The 22149-nt window shown below is 36.0% G+C and overlaps 2 protein-coding genes across 2 annotated transcripts; one reads left to right on the forward strand and one right to left on the reverse strand.

Moving 5' to 3' along the window:
- The first annotated feature begins 17227 nt into the window (after positions 1–17227).
- LOC105767381 (uncharacterized) lies at positions 17228–19425 on the forward strand. The gene is made up of 5 exons (XM_012586893.2): positions 17228–17558; positions 17695–17830; positions 17987–18071; positions 18147–18194; positions 18965–19425. The coding sequence occupies exons 1-5, from the start codon at positions 17378–17380 to the stop codon at positions 19202–19204; spliced, it is 690 nt and encodes a 229-aa protein (XP_012442347.1). The 5' UTR covers positions 17228–17377; the 3' UTR covers positions 19205–19425.
- Positions 19426–20078: 653 nt separating this feature from the next.
- Positions 20079–21988, reverse strand: LOC105767371 (pentatricopeptide repeat-containing protein At2g37320). Its single transcript, XM_012586882.2, has one exon. It carries the CDS (start codon positions 21742–21744, stop codon positions 20179–20181), a length of 1566 nt encoding a protein of 521 aa, XP_012442336.1. The 5' UTR covers positions 21745–21988; the 3' UTR covers positions 20079–20178.
- Between the last annotated feature and the right edge of the window lie 161 nt (positions 21989–22149).

Consider the following 22149-nt stretch of genomic DNA (forward strand, 5'->3'; position numbering starts at 1 on the left):
ATTTTTATAATTTGCATTAGGATCTTGGACTATGTTTACATGTTAGATACTTTTAATTGTGTGTGAAAGGGTTGTGTTTGGTGGTTTGACAAGTGTAGGTTAGGGAGAAAGAAAAAAAAAGAAAAAAGGTTTGTCGGGGCAAAAGGTTGGACAGTTTGCCATATTAAATGCCGTGGCAATTTAGAAAGATGATCGAGTCAACATTCAGCGCATACCAGTCTTAGCCCAACTCTACTTGTACAAAAAAAAATTGCCTAAAAAAGAGGAGAAGATATCGTAGGCTGTTGGAGATATTCTAGGAAAAAAAACCTATAAAAAGCCGAAGAAGGAAGCCCTAAGTATGGAGATTAAGAGGCAACAATTGAGGGTAGCGGCTGATTAGAGATGAAAAGGGGAGACCGAAGGCAGTCCCTCTCAACCACCACAGGACACTGTGCTGCTAGATTGTGGATTGATTTGGCGACAACCATCTTCCTAAGTTCTTCCATTATTTCTTATTTTGCTCTCCGTGAATCAATATGATCAAAACGATGTTGGGTGTTATTTCAAACTTGAATTTTAACTGCCGACCCATGAGCTAAATCTCATAGGGTTTGAATTACATGATGAAAACTTTTGTTTTCTTTAATAGTTGAAACATATATTTGACTTAATTTATTATTTCATTCAATTGTTTTTATTTTCTAAATGTATGCATATATTCTCAAGACATAGATGAATGTGCAGTATGCTCATAAAACTGAATTTAATTTTGAAAAGGTTGGATTAGTTGGACCGTAATTGAGTGATATGAGCAAGTACTCGATTGATACTTGTAGTAGAATCTAGAAGTAAAGCAACGTTCTTATGGAATGAAGACAAAACAGTGCAAGGAATCGTGATAAGGCCTATAAACACAGGCCAGGTAACTTGAGACCTTGCTCTCGAAAGAAGCAGGTCACTTTAGATCTCTTCTAATTACTAGATTAAGTACAATTATGCTGAGGCATTATTGAAAGTAAGGGCAGATTCTTAGTAATCCCAACCTTCCAAATCAACATCGTAGACCTTCAATCCGTTGTCATAGCACCTTTGCCATAGCATTATTAGTTATTTATATTTTCGCTCGATTATTCTCGTAATTGCCATTACATTTTTATTCTTGCTTTGCCTTAGTATTTTTCTAGTATTAGTCAATATACATTTCGCACTCATCCTTATTATTTTAATTTATTACTGCGTACTTAACTCGATTTTGCCATAACATTAATCATTATCATAACTTGATCATTTCTACACCTATTTCAGCCCCTGTGGAGATGATCTTACTTATAAATTTATTACTTTATTCGATGTGTATACTTGCACAATTCATATACCATATTTACATGCAATAGTAAGCCTTTATGTTGAACCTCTTAAAGGACAGCCTTTGTGGCAATCTCTGTAAAGGAAGTCTTCATGGCTATATTTGAAAAGGAATGCCTTCATGGCATAACCTAAGAACAGGATGCCTTGGTGGCAATTCTGTAAAGGAAAGCCCTTGTGGCGAATACAAAGGAAGCCTTTGTGGCTATTTAAATGAAGGTAGAATCTCCAACTCGCTATTATTTAGGGAGAGGGGCGACAACCCTAGATAGGAATACTAGGGTTTGTCGTCCCATGTATTCCATATAAGGGGAGTTGGGCCTTTCCTGCACTGTGTCAAATTATATGTGCTTCCTGGACTTCAACCCATCACATTATAATTTATTCCTAACTGTACATGTTTTTTCTATTTCCCAGATTAAATATTATTTGCTAAATTAATTTAAAATAATTCATCTCTCAATTAAATAAGTTTCTGAACCCAATTCTAATTCTGTTAAAACCATGACAACTTTACCCTAAAAGAATCTATGTGAAAATATATTTATTTTTTCTACTTTCAACAAATTTCATAATGACCAATTAATTTAAATCTATTTTTAAACTTCAATTAATTAATTAATTAATTAATAATTCAAAAACCATAAATTAATTCTCGGTCATTTCTATACTTAGTGAGAAAACTAAATTTATTTTTGAATATTTCTCATTTCTCTAACTTCATCATTTTTATTCATTTTGTTCATTTGATTAATCATGCAATTCATTTATGGTTTCAATGAACTAGTGGAGGGACCGTTTGGACATATGCAATTGAGGCTCAAATGATTTATAATTAATTTCCAGATTTTCACCTATTAATTATAAATTTATTTATTCACAAATTCATTCCACTATAGTATCATGAATGAGCTCTCCCCAATGACATACCACTACGAAAGCAACTTGATTAATGCTTGTCCAATGACCTTATAATAAGTGTGTTACCCTCACAGGATATCCTTATTCTCTTTGGGATAATATTCGTTCTCCCAATAAGATTTTAATTTATCTCATGATAACCATTACATCTTCCTTCATGAAAAGTCAATTACTATTAAATAGTAATCGAGTCATTCATTACGAAGACGAATGGCCCGTGGCCACATTTACTTTTCATCAACCATGTAATGCCAATGAGAGGATATCATTTACCCATGTCTCGAGCTATGAATTCCACTATTATGAATGACGCTATATACTTTAGAAATCATACACCCAATAGACCAGTTTTTGGTTCCTTACTTATTCAAACTCAAGCTTTTACTTACATCAAAGTGTACAAGTCACGATACATAGTCCGCCATCCACTTAGGATTTAGGTATGCCACACTATGAATGCCACAAGTGAATAAACCAATAAACATATTCAAGATTTATTATTCTTTGGCTTAGTTCGATGCACTATCAGTCAAGTCAATCACATCTATGTCTCTATCTTCTAGGAGTTATCTACTTCGATGCCTAAGACAAGACATCTCCTCAATTGGACTCGATAAAGAACATATTAGTCTTTCAATTGGTTTGCTCATTCCAAATTAGACTAATGACATGTTTAGGCTTGTCCACTAGTATAAGTTGTTTTCTGTATTACAATCCAACCACATAATACCGCTTAGTATCAATTAAACATTAGACAACAAATGAAAAACATTTGCTTCCATTTTGCCTTGTGTGCAAAACCCATATGAGGACATTTATCAAAAGTATATCAATGGATTTGTTTCATTAACTAATCTAGTCAAAAAAATTATAAGTTTACAAATGAATATACCTGTAATGCCCTCCACCCAACCCGATGAACCAGATCCGAGTATTGGGTGTTAAGCTCTATAATAGATGTAGCTTAAACTCTTTCCCTATAATAGTGTTAACCCGATGAACTGGATCCGAGTATTGGGTGTTTACATTGTATGGATTACATATACAATTCATGATAATAAAATTTCATCGATTTCTATTTTATCTCTTAGCCCATTGTATACATATTGGAATGCTACTTAATAAACTTATGCTCAAAATTAAGCATTCCACTTAACTTCCTCTGTATACATAATAGCCCGATTTGCCTCTCCTTAGCATAGCCTTAGCATCGTCCTTCTGCGCATACTCACTTACAACCTGAAACAGGAAATAACTTTAGGAAGTTCATAAGAACTTAGCGAGATAATTCTTAAATACCTGTTTCATTATATCAAAGCGTGATAGATTCTTCGTATGTCTTTCATGTGTCCTTTGACCTTTTTTTTATTTCTTCTGGTGCTTACTTCACTAAGATTTCCTCTAACAGACTGTAATTACTCATTTCTATTTTAGACATTTGGCTTCCTCTCAATATCTTTAAGGACTTATCTTTCTTTCATATTAATTAAGTCTTCACTATACAAGGCACTAGATTTGAGGTCCAAACTCAAATGACCGTTTCTTTCCTTTGAGCGTATTATACTTACAATCCCATCACTTTCTATGTCCCTTTTTTAAAATCTTATCTTTACATAGTCCTTAACCACTGATTTTACCACTACCTTTGTATGAGGTAGACTACGCCTATTACTTAACACAGAGTTCACCCAGATCTTTCTTACTCCAGAGTACTATCTAAACATGCCTATAACACAATTTTTAGACAACCAATCTGTTTGAAAAAAAATAAAATTGTACATTGATGAAGATAATACACTTAGGGCACCATATCCAACACCTAGGACGTACTGATTTAGTACCTGACACCATTTCCACAAATCATTATATTCATTTGTAAACTTGTAATTTTTTCAAACAAATTAGTTAATAAAAGAAATTCATTGATTAAATTAATATACTTTGTATAATTGTCCTTATGTGGTTTTTGCACGCAAAGCAAAATGGAAGCAAATGTTGCTCACTGGTTGTCTAATGTTTAACTAATACTAGGTGGTTTTATGTGGTCAGATCGTAGTACGGAAAGATAACTTGTATTAGTTGACGAACCTAAACATGTCCTTAGTCTATTTGAAAATGAGCAAACCGATTGAAAAACTAATATGTCATCTATCAAGACCAATTAGGGAGATGCCTTATCTTGGGCATCAGAGCAAATGACTCCTAGAAGATAGAGACATAGATGTGACTTACTCGACTGACAGTACATCGGACAGGACCCAAGCAAAATAGATCCTGAATTCATTTATGGATTTATTCACTTGTGACGTTCATAATGTGACATACCTAAATTCTGAGTGGATGGCGAACTATGTATGCGTGACTCGTATACTTTGATGTAAGTAAAAGCCTGAGTGCAAATAGATAAAGAACTGAAAGCTGGTGCTTTGGGTGTACGACTTCTTTAATATGTAGTGTCATTCACAATAGTGGAATTCATAGCCCAAAACATGGTTAAATGATATTCTCTTATTGGTATTACATGGTTGATGAAAAGTAAACATGGCCACAAGTCATTCGTCTTTGTGATGGATGACTTGATCACTATTTGATAGTGATTGACTTTTCATGAAGGAAGTTGTAATGGTTACGATGAGATAAAATGGGATCATATTGGGAGAACGAATATTAACCAAAAATATCAAGGATATCCTATGAGGGTAACACACTAATGACAAGGTCATTGGACAAGCACTATGTAGTTACTTTCGAATGGTATGTCGTTGGGGAAAGCTCAGTCATGATACTATAGTGAAATGACTTCGTGACTAAATGAGTTTATAATTAATAGGCTAAAACCAGAACTTAATTATAAATCATTTGAGCCTCAACTTCATATGTCCAGTTGGTCCTTCCATTAGCTCATTGAAACCATAAATGAATTACGTGTTTGAATAGAAATGAATGGAATGAATAGAAAAAGATAATTAGGAAACATTTAGGAATGATTATGGTTTTCTTCAAAATGGAAAAATGGAATCATTTGGAAATGAATGTAAGTTTCCAAAAATGAAAATGGAAATTTGCAATCCTATATAGGATTACTTAAAAAATGATGGAAGAATGAGTTTATGTTTTTGGATTGTTTTGAAGACAAAAAAGGAAAATAAATCATTCAGTCATACTGAACATGTTGAGTTGTGACATATTGAATGAATTTTCTCGAAATTTTATTGGGGGTAAAATTGTTAAAATTTTACCAAGGGTAAATTTATCAAAATTTTAGTAGGGTAAAATTGGAGTGAGAAAATTATTCAATAAGTAGATATTAAAGTTTATTTTGGGAAATAGAAAAACCGAATTGGGTTGGATCATATTACAAAGTACTTAGTCAAAAAGGCCCAAGAAGTACTCATAATTGGACCCGATGTGAGAGAGCCCTAAAACCCCTCATATAACATGATGGGGGACTGCAACCCTAGTAGAAATACAATGGTGAGTCATTCACCCCTCTCCTACTCTAAGTAGGATGTTGTTTTTCTATTTAAAATAAACCTTTACAACTTTACAAGGGTTCTACCTTCTCTTCCTATAAATAGATGGCACCGGTAGAACTATTAACACAACTTTTGAAATATTGTTATTCTACCAAAAAATAGAGAGAATTTATTCTCAAATTTTAAATATATTTTTTTCAGAATAACAATTTTACTGATTTCTTTTAAAGAAGAAAGAATTTCAGTTTTCACCCCAAAAAGAAAACTGTTTCTAGTCATGTGTTTTAGTTCAATTGGTTCTAGCCCACACTCGAAGAATTTCATGGAACGAGAATAGCAAAGAAGATCGTTTGGTTGAAAGTTGGAAAACATCAAGGATCCTCTTATCAAAAACACAGGTACGAATTTGGTTAAGGTTTATTGCTACAAATATCACAAACAGAGTTGGTTTTCAAAATTTTAATTTCCTGCTATGCAAGAAAATCATTTTCAAATTGGATTTTTTCCAACACCAAGTACCGTCATCAATCTTCAAACGAAACTTGCATCTTATGGGAATCAAATGGTCTAAGGGAAAAGAGTTTTCCATCGTATTTTTTTGGACATTCAAGCCATGTATAGCAACATTCCAGTACTGTAAGTGACTACCTCCAAACATGCGAACGTTTAGAGTAAAAATCATGCAAATAAAAATATAAAAAATAAGTGCGGTATCTACAAGCGAACAGGTCAAATTGTAATATAGTTTAGTGTTACAATGAAACACTAGTAAGTATTCCAAGGATTTTACCCAAAGGAGGTTGAATTAAATCTAAACATATTGTCTACACTAGTAGGTCTAAGCAGTAATCACTAAAAATCATATTACAAAACTTAAGATTGTAAAATAAAAACTAAACTACTAAAACAAATTTAACAATAAAAAATCTCTCAAATAACATGCAGAAGGTTAACTCGCTTCAGTGGTTGCAATTAACTTTAGAATTCTAATTTTATTAGGGAATTAGTTATTAATTAACCAGTATTACCTCTTGGCCTATACTAATCAGGTAATCGACCAGCACACACTTATCTCACGACCTCACTTTTCTAATCGGGATAAATCCATGATTTGCTTGGTAAACTTATCTCTCGACCTCGTTTATCCTAGATTACTTCTTAGGGTCGTCAATCCTAGGGTTTAAACACACATGAATTTATTTCAACTAACTCTATAGAAAAACCCTAATTCATTCGTTAAGTACTCCTACATCTGCTCATTATCTCCTTAAGGATCTAGCCACTCATGAACACAATTTACATATTCTTTAAAATTAATTCAATCATGCACAAGCACACAAATAAATTAAAACGAGAGAAAGATAGAAACTTCTCTATTTGATAAGTTGAATGCATTCGGGTCCACGAAATCCTTTAATTGCTAACAAGAGATCATTTTTGACAAGCAAGAAGTGAAATAAAAATAGACAAATACTTAAAAACAAAGTCTTGGACACAAATCAAATCCAAGTAGAAGAACAAGAAAATAAATTGTTTTGAAAATAAAATAAAAACTAATTCAAAATCTAATTAAAACTAAATCTACTGCTAAAACCTAATTTGTGGCCTCCAAAACAACGACCCTTCTAGTTGAGCATAAGCCTCCTATTTAGAGGTAGAGTTTAGGTCAATAACAAGCCTTAATTAGGTTAAATATGGATTGTGTGAATGAAAACACCCTTAATTAATTTTGACCCTTCATCAGACCTGTGTCGCAACACAGGCTAGTGCCTGTAGTGACACGCAACTTCGAATATAAATTCTTCTGCTGCCTTTACTGTGTCGCGACTCAACTGTCATTCTTGATGCTTTTTGGCCTAAAAATAGGTGTCTTACACACTCAATTAAATCATTAAAACTACCTTAAAATAGGTATTGGCCCAATAGGTCAACTAACTCAAAATTATGTGTAAAAATGCTTATTTTGCAATAGTTTGAATCTAAACTAAGAAATGTGAAAATGCAATAAAAGACATTAAAATGACTAGAAAATAAGCTCGTTAAATGTCGATAAGTACTTAAATTGCCACTACAGTTTGTGGCAGATCAGTAAGTCATTAGTCCAAAATGACGACACATTTATGTATGGGAGATATGAGCATCGCTTGTTGTTGGTTGTTGCCCAGGATGGTAATAAAAAAAATCTTACCAATAGCTTTTGCAATTGTTGAAGGAGAAACTACTGATGCATGGGATTTCTTCTTGAATAACTTGAGAAAGCATATTGTGTCACAACCCGATAAATGCATCATTTTTTATAGGGGACTCGAGATACAGACTGTAATTCTTCGACATGGAAGCCTTTGGGATAGTGCACACCATAGGTATTTTATACGTCATATAGGGTCAAATTACATGGGCCGATATCATAAAGATACTGAGCAACAACATGTTATTAACATTGGTACGTAGTAGCCATTATTTTCTATATTATTCTTTAACATATATACTGTTTGCATTCATGGATCTACTCTTTATTTTCTTCAACAGGGTACGAGTGCATCCAACATTGATTCCATGAAATGTTGGAGAGCTTGCGAGCTATGAACAAAGCCAAGTGTAAAATACCTCGATGGGATACCTAAGGAGAAGTGGGCTCAATCATATGCTGGAGGTCTATGATATGAGCACATGATAACAAACCTAGTAGAATGCATAAATTTTGTATTAAAGGGAAAATGTCATTTGTCGATAACAACAGTGGTCAAAGAAACATATTTTCGCTTACCAACCTTATTTCTAAAGCGAGCAAAAAAATATGTTAGATAAAATGCGGTCACATTTGATGCAAGGAGGTGATGAAAGATATTAGAGAAAATACAGATAGAACGAATTTTATGTTTGTAGTGTCATTCGCATCCAAATCAAATGTTTTAGGTTATAGAGTTCCATAGACCCGAAGAAGGTATTATCGGGGGATTGTACCATATATACCTAGGATGAAGGACCTACGATTGTGGGAGATTTCAAGCACTTCGTTTTCCATATGCACATGCAATTGCTGCATGTGTCTCGGCATCTCTAGATTGCATGAGCTAGGTTGACAAAGTTTACAAACTAAAATGCATATATAAAGTATGAAAATCTAAATTCCCACGGGTCCCAAATGAAAGTATGTGGTTACCTATCTCGAGCGCTCCATTCGAGTTGGTACCGAATATTATGTTGCATCGCAAGTCAAAAGATCAACCAAATTCTACTCGTATATGTGTCAATATATATATTCGAGAGAGGACAGACTAATCAAGGTTATGTAGTTATTGTAAGAACCCACGGCTAGTAAGCCAATATGTCCACACTTGGGGCCAAATTTGAGGAGAATACCTAATTAAAACATTTATTCATTTTTTATAAACAAACAAACAAACAATTTGTTCATTTTTCCATTACTTCTCATTTTTTGGTAAATTGTAAATAAGTATATATTATTGATGTAAAGTACAAGAGAATACAATATAAACAGTTTTTTCATTTTTTCGTTGATTGTAAATAAGTATATTATTGAAAAGGCATACGATAGAATACAATACAAACAAAACTTTAATTGTTTTCATAGATTGTAAATAAGTATAAATTATTGATATAAAATACAATAGAATATAAAACAAACAATTTTTAAATTTTTTTTGTAGATTGTAAATAATTATATTATTTGATGTAAAATACAATAATTTTTTTTATAAAATTGGAATAAGTATATTATGGATGAAGAATTTTAATACAATACAAATTAAAAGTTAATAAACTAAATGATGATTACATGATAAAATTTTAAAATAAAAAATTCATCGGCGTCGTCAACCTAAATGTGTGCCACAACCTGATGGGTGTCGATTACGAGGAGGATTTCGTCGTACTTGGAGTTCCGACTCCTCATCTTCTCTATCTCCATCTTGACCTTCACTTCCATCTTGATCTTGATCTTTATATCATTCCTCCATGCTAGAGTGCATTTTGCATCCTAGGTTCCCATCGTATATCATCCATGGTATTAATAGGTGGTTACGGATGAACCACCTCTAAAGAACAATGTGCTGGGTGTGTTTGCAACACTATCGGTGGATAAGTGTATGGTGTCGAATAACCCGATTTGGATAGAATGTTTGAATTCTAGGCAATGGCGGATACATTAGTGTTGTTGTCGATAGTTGCATGTAATATGGTCCTGGGATGGATGGTATGATAGTGCATAATGTGGTCCTTGTGTAAAAAAAATGGGATTAGTAAAAGCACCATAAAAAAATGAATCATACTGACATTGAGGTGGTGCACCCATCGGTGCTTCATGTGTGGTTAGAGTTTATGATGATTCCATCAACGTGTATACTCCCGATCGTGGCCTTATGTGGGGTCGTCTTGGCCTTCTATGACGACATTGCCTACTCCTTTCCTCCTCTGATAGTAGATATGACTTACCGTGAAGTCTAAATCATGTCATGTAATTCGGAAAGGTCACCAAATTCGGTTGGAGAATTAGTTCACGCATAGGTATGAAATCGTACCTATGTTCCCAAATGTAGATATATTTAGCATGAAATTTAGGTCAATCTTCATCGGTTCTCCCCTGCAAGTTGATCTTGTGAAGTTCATTGAGCTCTTAGGGTGACGGAGGAATACTTTGCATAAACTTGAATTGGCACATCACTCGATCAAATTCATGCATCTCAACCGTTGCAAAAACTATCAATGGCACTTTGACATGCCAGATATTGCAATTCGCCAAAAATTCAACTAGGATGCATTCTTGAATTCTCATATTAGAGTATGACATCCATTCAAACTACAATACGGAATTATAACTTTTATTACGTACCAATATTAAATTTCAAATCCTTACGTAAATATTATATAATTGAAAATTTAAAAAACTAACATCGGCTTCTGATCGTTAATCTAACAATAGTTGGATATCTTCGAGTTCGTCTGATATACCCATATGAATCGCATAATTATTCCACCTATTCAAATAATATGTTATTTCAAAAATATAATAATGAAAAAAATATTAAGACAACTATATTATTAAATGAAATTTACCTTATTACAAGTGGGAATTCATACGAGGCATTTACTTGAGGACATAAAAACTTTAGGCAGTACCATGCCTATGACTAAGAAGGAGTATGAAACCACTGATTTTAATCTTTTGTGCTTTTGTTGCCCGATACAGGGTAAAATACCAAAAAAAGCCCTTTTTTTAAAATTTATCGAAATGGGCCCGGTATTTTATTATTTACCAGAATGGGCCCTTTTTCCCCGAAAATGCATCCCCGTCAGCGCGATGTCAGGGGACATGTCAGCAAAATGTGTCCCTGGGGGCGCGCTTTGCTTGTGTGGACACAAAGCGGGCTGACGAGAACGACGCGCTTTGCTGCCACGTAGGCAAAACGTGCCCCCGGGGACGCGTTTTGTTGCCACGTAACGCGCCCCTCGGGATGCGTTTCTGTCGTTTCTCCACGTTAGGTTTTGGGTTTTTAGGGTTAAGGTTTAAGGTTTTTAGGGTTTTAGAGAAATAATTAAACAAATAAGGGATTAGGGTTTAGGGTTTAGGGTTTCTTAATTAAAATAATTATAATTTTTTAAAAATTATATTAGGTTTCATGTTTATGGGTTTTTAAGATAAAATCAAAGCATGATGCTTTATTAGAAGAATTTCTTAAATCGTGCCCACGTGGATGCGTTTTTGCTACAGTTGGTCCTGAAAAAATAATTTCGAGTTGACGTTTCTGAGTGAATAGTATAAAAAACGCTTCAAGCAGGATGCTTTATCAGAAGAATTTCTAAAATCGCGCCCACGTGGACGCACTTTTGCTACAGTTGGTCCTTAAAAAATAATTTCGAGTTGACGTTTCTGAGCGAATAGTATAAAAAATGCTTCAAGCAGGATGCTTTATCAGAATAATTTCTGAAATCGAGCCCACGTGGACGTGCTTTTGCTACAGTAGGTTCTGAAAAATAATTTCGAGTTGACGTTTCTAAGTGAATAGTATAAAAAACGCTTCAAGTAGGATGCTTTATCAGAAGAATTTATGAAATCGCGCCCTCGTGGACGCGCTTTTGCTACAGTAGCATGTTTGGGGTGAGGCTATAAATGAGGCAAAAAATGTTCTCAGATTGTATAAGTTACAGAGCAAAAAAATTTAGAGAGGCTAAGAAGGTTAGAAATTAAATATGAGTGAACGTATTAGTGCTATTATTTACTATGATGGTGAGGCTTGCCACACGGAGAACGGTGTTGTTTTTTTTTAGAGAATACGATGCGATTGGTTTTTTAACCAGAACATAGATTTGACAGAACTTCGTAAAATAATTAGGCGTAAAATTTTCGAAACGACGCCAATGAAAGGTCTGTCTATTACGTATCGATTTTGTTCTTCTGTTGATCCGGTGACATATGATTCGTTCGACATAAAAGGTGCTCGTAGCTTGGAGGCAATGGTGCAGACTCATCTTGCTAGTGGAGCACCTTATATTGAGTTATATGTACAATTTACATCGCCAAATGATGTACTTGAGACCGGTGTTTGAGATGTATACATGACCCCTGGTCGACACTCGGTTAGCGGGTTACAAAACACGGAATAGCCCATGTTTGGTAGCGGTGTGGAATGCACATCCCCTGCAAGACACTCTGTCAGTGGATAGGACATGTACATCGGTGGCTCGATGTTTGATGTTGGAAATACGTACTGGGGAACGACATCAATTCTAGTGGTTGGCAATCAACATCCAATTGGGGACGTTATGAAATGCCTAGAAGAAGGGATGATGTACTCCCTACGACGTCCACCGGTAAGGGGACCTCGTATGCTGCAGATGATGGGGGTTAGAAGATGACTCCGATGTGGATCCACCTCGAGAGCCCGGGCCCGATGGTGCAGAAGTTGGCTTATTTTCTGAACCGGAGCCTATTCCAACAGAACCTGAAGATACTAAAAGAAGTTCAGATAAAGAAGAAAATCCACGATTCAGAGCATACTCACCTCCAGCCCACATGCATAATGTCGATCTGTCTGCAGATGATGCGTTAGAGTTTCCAGATCTACCACACTGGTTGCGTGATCGTACAAGTTTGGGGCTAGATTTAGGTGAATTTGAAGTTGGTAATCAGGTTTCCAACAAGGATAGTTTTATTGGTGCTTTGAAACAACATAGCATCAAAAACGGCGTTAACTACCACATCGTTAAATCCAAATCTGATAAGTTTGAGGCGAAGTGTGTCGTGCAAGACGACACATGTTCATGGAAAATCTACGCCTCATTAAGGAAAAAGAAGGGTTGTGGCAGATAAAAAAGTACAAAGGTCCACATACATGTGCTGCAGGTACAGTATTGACGGTTTCTGAATAATACTGTTATTATGTAATGTTGCATTATTTAATGTACTCCATTTATAGGTGTTTCACAAGATCATCCCAAGATGGATTCAGCTAAGTTATCTAGCTTGATACTGCCCACAGTCAAAGTAGATCCTAGGACTTCAATGTCGGTGTTAATTGCCAATATTCGTAGCCAAATAGGGTACACGCCCTCCTTTGTCCAGCTTCCGGCGGGGGTTGTCATTGCTCCGGTGAGGATTCTGGTTCCTCCGGTTGTCTGGGACGATGAGCCACCTTGATAGAATAGTGAATGTGGAGGTGTTTGCATCACCAATGGCGACGGTGTTTGAAACCCATACGGTGATGGGGATTGGTAAAAAGAAGAGCTCCCCGACGGCCCCTCTTGCAATCCCTCGTGCGACGCTGGCCTATACATCGGTGGTTCACTCGGCATAACAGAAAATGGAGATGAACCGGGCCATTGACTCTAACCTGCCATGGGACTCGAAAAAAGAAACATATAAGGGTTAGGATACATTAAGAGGCTAGGATACGCACCTGACATCATCTGAAAAGGTTGTGCCGTAGGTATCGTCGGTTGAACTGCTGGGTCGGGTGACTATGTCGGTGCTGGGCCTGATGAAGTTATAGGTGATGATGATGGCCCGGGCGAATTTCTGGGCCTTGTTGATGGGCCTGGGTCGTCGTCCCTTCATCTTGGATTTAAAGGCCCACGTCGTTCCCTTTGGACACTCAATTGCCGCTGCCTCTCATCTGTCGACAGTAAATACGGCTTGCCATGGATCCTAAACCATGACATGTATTACGGTATGCACGCTAACTCTGGAACGATGATCAGTTCCATAGTAGGTATATACTCATACCGATCTTCCCACATTTCGATGTAGTGGAACCAGAATCTCGGCCAATCTATATGCAGTTGCCGTAGGTCGATTTTGTGGTGATCATCAAATACCTCAGGTGCCATGGGAATCGGTTGTCTACATCCAAATTGTCGTAACACTCTGTCTGACTAGTGCATCTCCACAGTCGCGTAGCTGATCAACACAACTTTCGAGTGCCAAGCATTTGGATTTTGTAAGAACTCATCCGGAATTACTGCCCGAATTGTCGAATCCCCGTATGGTGTCCATTGAAACTATATGAACATGATACTAAATACCAAATACTAAATACTAAATACTAATCGACTAGCTCATGATGGAAATATAAATTTTATTTAATACTTACATGTGCTTCCGATTGTTGGTCTAATAGAAGCTATATATCTTCAAGAGAGGTAGGTAATCGAGCATAACTTGCCGGATGGTTCCACCTAATTAAAAAAAATTTAGCATACTATTATTTTTAAAAATCTACATAATAATTATAAAAAAATCTAATATAAAATTTACCTCGTTATGAGTGGGAATCTATATGGGTGGTCCACTCGAGGACGTAGAAATAGAAAGCGAAATCGTGCCCATGACTGCAGTAGTAACAGGCAACCTCTGATTTTTGCTTTACTCGGTCGCGTCGCCCCGCACATCTCCCGATATAGTGTTGCCAAGACGGCAGACCCCCAACTCAATTCACTAGCTGCTCTAAAATCAACTAGTTTCAGCAGCCATCTTAGATGTATGAGGTTCCGTGACAAGTTCGGCATCAGATAACCTCCAATTATCTGAAGAATGTATGCCCGAGCATATCGAATTCTTTCTACTTCAGTTGAATCATCATCCGGCTCTGGAAATGTGTCTCGTAGCCAGCCCATCTCGATCTGACCTCCGTTAATTTTCTCCGGAATAGTGCCCAAAAGCTCGTAGCACACTGCTCCCCAATCGCCAGATTGAACAGACCCGGTGATTGGGTACCCGTCCACCGGCAATCCCAATTACAGATATACATCTTCCAAAGTGATAGTGCACTCTCCACATGGAAGATGGAATGTGTGCGTCTCGGGTCTCCACTTCTCGATCAATGCACTAATAAGTTTCAGGTCCAACTTGCATCCCCAGCCTACCATCGCCACGTGCCAAAAACCCGCTTCCCACAGGTAATTCTCTACCAACGGTGATGGAGGACCATGCATATTCCGGATATAGCATTCCAATACCCGATCTACAGACTTTTATAACAAATAATAAAATAATAATTATCTAAAATTGCATAAATAAAAAATCTTAAATAATATTTGAAAACTAAATTTAACACTTACCATTTTCATTTGTTCGACGGATATGTGCTGGTTATCAAGACGAATCAATTCTCCGGCCATTGCTAAATTCGTACAATTTTTTACGATTTTAAAAGAATTAAAAAATTAATTTTTTTAAAATAATTAAAAATAGGGATTTAAGAGAAATTTAAGAGGGAATTGAGAGCAAAATAAAATTAAATATGGATTTGAGAGAAATTTGAAAGGAAATTGAGAGCAAATTGAGAGTAATTTGAGAGAAAATTGAGAAAATAATTGAGAGAGGATTAGTTTGTGAAAAAAAAGGGTAGGGGGTTTTATAGGTTTTTTTTTACCGTTCGGGGGGCAACGGTCAAAAAAATGACCATTGCATTGTTCACGCGCGTGGAAAACGCGTCCCTAGGGGCGCACTACGTGGCAACAAAACGCGTCCCCTGGGGCGCGCTTTGCCTACGTGGCAGCAAAGCGCGTCCTCGTCAACACGCTTTATGTCCACGTAAGCAAAGCGTGCCCCTAGGGACGCGTTTCGCTGACACGTCCCCTGACATCGTGCTGACGGTGACGCGTTTTCGGGGAAAAGGGCCCATTCCTGTAAATAATAAAATACCGGGCCCATTTCGGTAAATTTAAAAAAAAGGGCCTTTAATGGTATTTTGCCCCCCGATACATCTCTCGATACAATGTCTCCAACACAATTGATCCCCAACTAAGTTGCCCCGCTTCTTTTAAGTTGACTAGTTGTAGGAGCCACCTTAAATGTACCAGATTTCAAGATTTATCTAACATTAGAGGATCCTTGATAAACCTCAAGATGATTGCTCTTGCGTATTGTTGTCTTTCAATGAAACTAGTGGAGTTTTCGATATGTGAGAAGTTGTCTTCTAACCATTTCATCTCTATCTAGCTACCACTAAACTTGTTCGGCACCTTACCTAATAGTTGCTCGCAAATTGCGCTCTAATTGTCAACACCCACTACCCCTATAACAACTGCCTCATTCAATCGGTAAACCCAGATGTAATGCTAAATCCTTGAGTGTAATTGTACACTCACTGCACGAAAAATGGAATGTCTGTGTCTCGAGTCTCCATCTTTCAACCAAAGTGATGATAAGTACGAGATCCAATTTAGTCCCCCAAGCATATGAGACATGTGCAATAATCTCACCTCTTGCAAGTGTTGTTCAATAACACACGTTGCCCTCGCACTTATAAATCTCAATAATCCGGTCTTCGGTCTGATTATATAAACATAAAAAATTAATAAAACTAATAATGTTAACAACTTAATAATTATATTAATTAAAATAAAAATAAAAATATTATTTTCTTACCATTTCCAATTGGATGCTAGAAATGTATTTGTTATCCAAACGAATAAAAGGCGTTGACATTTTTAAAATTATAAAAATCAAATAAAATTAAAGAACTTACTAAATATAAAATTAAGACAACAAAATTTGAGAGAAATTGAATGAAAAATTGAGAATAAAATAGTTGAGATAATTGAGATAATAGATGAATATGATTAAAAGAATTGTTAGAATAGAATTTAAATGCAAAAGATAAAAATGAGTTGAGTGTATATAGCAAATAAACTAGTCATTAAAAAAAATCAATCGTTTGAAAAAACAAAATTGTTGAACCGTTGGACTTTTTTGACCTTTGCAAAAAAGTTACTATTGGACGAAAACAATCTAAATGCACGCTTTCAGCCCCTTAATTGCCACATCAATTGAAAACAAGTCCAACAGAACGTGTTTTCTATTTTTCTCTTCAAAATCAATCTATTTTCATAAATTGATTCCCTAAATTTGAAAAAAAAACTTAATTAAATAATTAAATTTTAAAATCAACCTTTTCTTCTAATTAACCCCGAGAGCCCATATATAAAACTGAAACTGAAAGAAATGTTAGGGAGAATTTGAAGTTTCCGGTTCGAAACGGCGGCGTATTGGCCTCAACCTTTAGCTGTCTTCCTTTTCTAGTCACCCTCCCACTCTCAGCCACTGTTGGGTGTTTTCATCAATCATTTTGTTGCACACTGATATTTTGCCCAAATCTCTCCTTCAAAGGAAAATGAATATCCTCCGAAACGCAATCAAATTGCACGTTTCGGTTCGAACGGTCAAGCCGACCCACGTCTTACCTTCATTCCTTCGCGAACCGCCAAAACGGTTCTCCACCGAACCGGATCAACAGCAACAACAGCCGCTACCCGACGCCTCCGTCAATCAATTTCTGGATTCAGCTAGCAAAGGTTAATCCCTAGTACACCTCTTTTTTCGTTTTTTTCTCAAGCCTCTCAACTGAGGCTTCAATGCTTTAGGGTTTAGGTTTATCTGCAATCCCCCTTTTTCCCCCTGAAATGGTTAAACCTTTTGAAACTTATTTAGGTTTTGTTTATGGGAAACTCTTTGGAATCACAAAGTATACAATGAAGAGCGATATAATCAGCTTGCTTGAAGGGTGTAATCTAACGCCTGATGACATTAAAGTCAGCTACAGCCGCAGCCTTTTCCCTGTTGCGATGTAAACTTTTTGGTTTATTTATTTACTTTTTTCTTTCAAATATACAATTTATCCTGAGTACATATTTTGGAAATTGGATTTTCTTTAGATTTTTGAAACGAGTGGTTTTTTTTTTTGGTTTAAGTTAATGTCTGAGTTTTGTTTGTTTGCAATTAGGATGTTGCGGTTCCCGTCACCTTCTGCATTTAGCAATGCAGGAAGGACAATTAGGAGGTTTGGTCGGCTATACCGTTTGGATAGGGTAAGTTAAATTTGATTGTCAATGATCTTACAAGGTCTGATTGCTGATGTTTATTGTGCATTATTTATATAACAGGTTGATACTTCCGATTGGGATATAGTTATGCCATACAATGGGAAAACTGTAAGTCAAAGATTCATGGTTTTATAGTACTTGTTATTGTTCAGTTGGTTGGTTTTTTGACATTTTGAGAAACTGTGTTATTATATGTTATTTATTAGCTATAGGCATTGTAAGTCTCAGTAACTGAGCTTAGTCATAGGATTACTTACAGCATCAAACTATTATATACATGATATAGTATAGTTGTGTAGTTATGAATAGATTTTTGGACTCTTTGAAAAACTTTCAGCTTTCTTGCTGGACAAATTGAAACTCTGGTATTGTTCAGTTATTGGGTTTTTGACATTTTGAGAAACTCTGTTATTAGGTTATTCATCAACTATATGCATAGTCAGTTTTGGTAATTGAGCTTAGTCACAGGATTACAAGATGAAACTATTATATAAATGAAATTAGTATAGTTGTGGTAATGAATAGACTTTTTGGTTCTGAAAAAATTGCGGCATTCTTGCTGGCCAAAATAATCTTTACAGTATTCACAACTAGTAGTGACATGCAGGATTTGTCTTTTTATAATGAAATTTGCTTTGTTGGACCTTAAGGTTTAAATTTTTATTTTGACCTGTCTTCTTTTTAAGGGTCTAAGTTGATTATGATTTAAAGGAGAGCTTCTACCTTAATCAATTAAGAGCCTTTCCTTAATTTTGCATCATTGGGTATAAACAGTGTCCAATCGGTTTTCATCTTAAAACCTTTTTATGGCATTTATAAAAACTTTTAGCCTACACATGAAGGCTATAATCTTACATGAGTTTGACTAAAATTTTCAGGTGGTACTGCAAGGGCTTCCCCGAAGTGCGGCTTTAGAGGATGTTGAGCGTTTCCTTTCTGGTTGTGAGTATGACTCGTCCTCAATCCAGACGGTTACATTTACGAGACCTGGATTCACCAACCTTGTCAGATTAACAACTGTGCAATTCCCCTCTCATATCCAAGCAATGAACGCATGCATTAGCAAAAACAGAAAAATCTGTCTCAATAATCAAATCTCTGTCCGAGTTCTTTATTAAAAACTTCAGTCTTTTAGGGTATTGCCTAAAGATTGACCACCACAACAGTAGGCTTCCTGGTCCAAATTGAACTATGTGAAATTTTTGCCTGTTTGGTGTTTTGTGCACGCATTGGACTTGTTTATTCATTTGTTTGGATAAGTACTCTCAGTGCTGGACTTTTATTTGTTGGTTATCGAAATCATATTGGTAGGATATAATGAAAGATTGCACTTATCTCATTTTGGTGATTCTTACTACCTTTCTTTCTTGTTTCTTGATGGGGGATTCTTTCATATGATATCATCACCTTATTGTAATAGCCATGTTAACTATTTTTATCCATATCCTACTCACAAAGATGGTTGTTAGGTTGGTGGTAAATTTGAGAGGAAGATTCGAACCCGTGGTAGCCAGATAAACCATTCCAGTTGCTCGGATATATCCTGGCTGCCAGTGATTTATTCATTTCAGTTAGATGTGAACTCTAGATTTTAGACTTATCATTTGGGCAGGTTGGGTTTGTTTCTGATTGGATTTCGGGTTTTAAAAATTTGGAGTCATTTAAGGCTCAGATCAATTTCGAGTTGGTATCATTTTGAGAATAGGCTATTTCAAGTTTTAGGTTATTCGGTCTTTTCAATAAAATTTTTTGAGTTAGATCATCTCGAGTTTGGTTTTATGGATTTGCATCATTTGATCGGATGGGGTGATTTTAGGTACTAAGTTGGGTTAAATTCGATTTACTTGAGAAAGACCTTGAATTTTCTTGTATCCACATACCTTAGCCAACCTCGATGTTTTCTTACATCTCCAAAAGGCTAGGCAACAATGAGCTAATTATATTTTGTATCAAATAGAGTAATCCCATAGCAACAAATTAAATAAAAACAAATTAAATAACACGGTAATCTTATGTAGTGAAAAGCCAGAAAGACCATAATGGAATGATCTTTATAACTGTATCTGGTTCCAATAAAGAACTTAAAAAGCTTTCAAAAGAAAGTATCATCAATATCTTCCTCGGGCATTTCTGGCACGTAACCTAACATTTTCATATGGTCTACCAAGCAACTCAAAACACCAAGAATCCCCTTCGCATTAGTATTCGATTTATCTTCTGCTCTAAACCTATAAAGTTCATTCTTAATTTCAATCCAGCTATACCCAGGATTCGTTTTGAGTCCCCTATCTTTCATCACTTTACGCACTCTAGCCGCCTCATCCCACCACTTTGCGCTAGCATATAAACTTGCCAACTGAACATGGGTTGCTGCACACTCGGGTTCTAATAATAGCCTGCTCTCGGCGGCCTTTATCCCAATCCAAATGTTCCCATGAAGCCTGCAAGAAGAAAGCAAAGAACCCCATACAACAGCATTGGGACGAATAGGCATCTTTAGAATAAAATCTAGAGCCTCTTGTAATAATCCAGCTCGGCCGAGAAGATCCACAACACATGAATAATGATCCTCTGCGGGCTTGACACCGTGTATAATCATTGAATCAAAACAAGCACACCCTTGTTCGACAAGACCGGCATGACGGCAAGAAGAGAGCACTCCAAGAAATGTGATAGCATCCAGCTTTATTTTCTCATCTTTCATCTTTCCATAAAGTTCAACAGCTTCCATTGCAAAACCATGTTGGGCATACCCTGCGATCATTGAATTCCAAGACACAATATCTTTATTACCAGCCATCTTCTCGAATAAAAATATTGCATCTTCAACACTCCCACATTTACAATACATAGAAATAAGAGCATTGCAAATATAAATATAGGAATCAAAACCCATTTGAATGACTTGACAATGAGCACTTCTCCCTTGCCCCAGAGCTCCACTACCCGTACAAGCACTCAAAAGACTTGTCAACGTGAAATCATTTGGTTTTAAAGTCAAATTCTTCATCATATTATATAGCTCCAAGCACATATCAATTTGCCATCCTTGTGCGAATCCAGCAATAATTGTAGTCCATGAAACTACATTTTTCACGGGCATTTCTTCGAACGCCTTATAAGCCTTCTCCAACTCCCCGGATTTTCCATAGAAAGCAACCAAAGAACTTCCTACGTAAACGTTGCTGAAAACCCCAGTTTTTATTGCTAAGCAATGATACTGAATTCCACCGCAAAGGTTATGTTTTGACGCGCATGAACTTAAAGCATTTGACAACACAATTGGATTAAATTTGGAATTCTTTTTATTTGTACAAGGAGGCTCTAGAATATCATTGAAGAAAACTGGGAGATTTTCTGTTGAGGAATCTGAAAAACCCAAATTGTTGAAGCAATTTTGGGCAGTAAATTGATCTGAGTCAGTTTCTAAAAAATCTTGGATGAGACGAAGATGGTTTTGGCGGGAAGTGAAATGGGTTGATTTCGAGGATATAAAAATGTCCTTGATTCTCAATGCTCTGTTTAGTTTGTTGCTTGGAGGATTCAGTTTTAGTTTGTAAGAAGAGAATGGACTGGATTGAGAAAGAAAGAAGACGACAGACTTCAAAGTGAACCAAGAGTTCCTTCGGATAATTGATTTGAAGAAAAGTATATTCATGGCTAAAAGAGCCCATGAACGTTTGGACTTTTCAACAACTCACGTCTGGGGAGAAGACAGGGGCGTTAGTGGTTTTATTATTAGTTTGCGGATTTTTAACTCAGCTGACAATATTATGAACCGACTACTCCAAGAATGCTCATCCATAAACCACATAACGGTTAATGGAAAGTTGAAGAATATGGATTTCAGCGTTACTTAAACGTCAGTTTTAAGGGTCAGAGAGATGATGAGCCTTGTATCTAGTATTTGTTTGAACCTTACAATTCAGTTTCGATCTTGGAAATTCCATCGAAAATCTAAATTCTATTTGATAATAAATAAGGGATAAAAGTAACATATTTATGCTATGGAGTTTTTTTTTTTTTTTTTTGAGTTAGAATAAATTAATTTTTAGTTTTTTAC

The sequence above is a fragment of the Gossypium raimondii genome, chromosome 13 (genome assembly GCF_025698545.1).
Source record: "Gossypium raimondii isolate GPD5lz chromosome 13, ASM2569854v1, whole genome shotgun sequence".
Lineage (NCBI taxonomy): Eukaryota > Viridiplantae > Streptophyta > Magnoliopsida > Malvales > Malvaceae > Gossypium > Gossypium raimondii.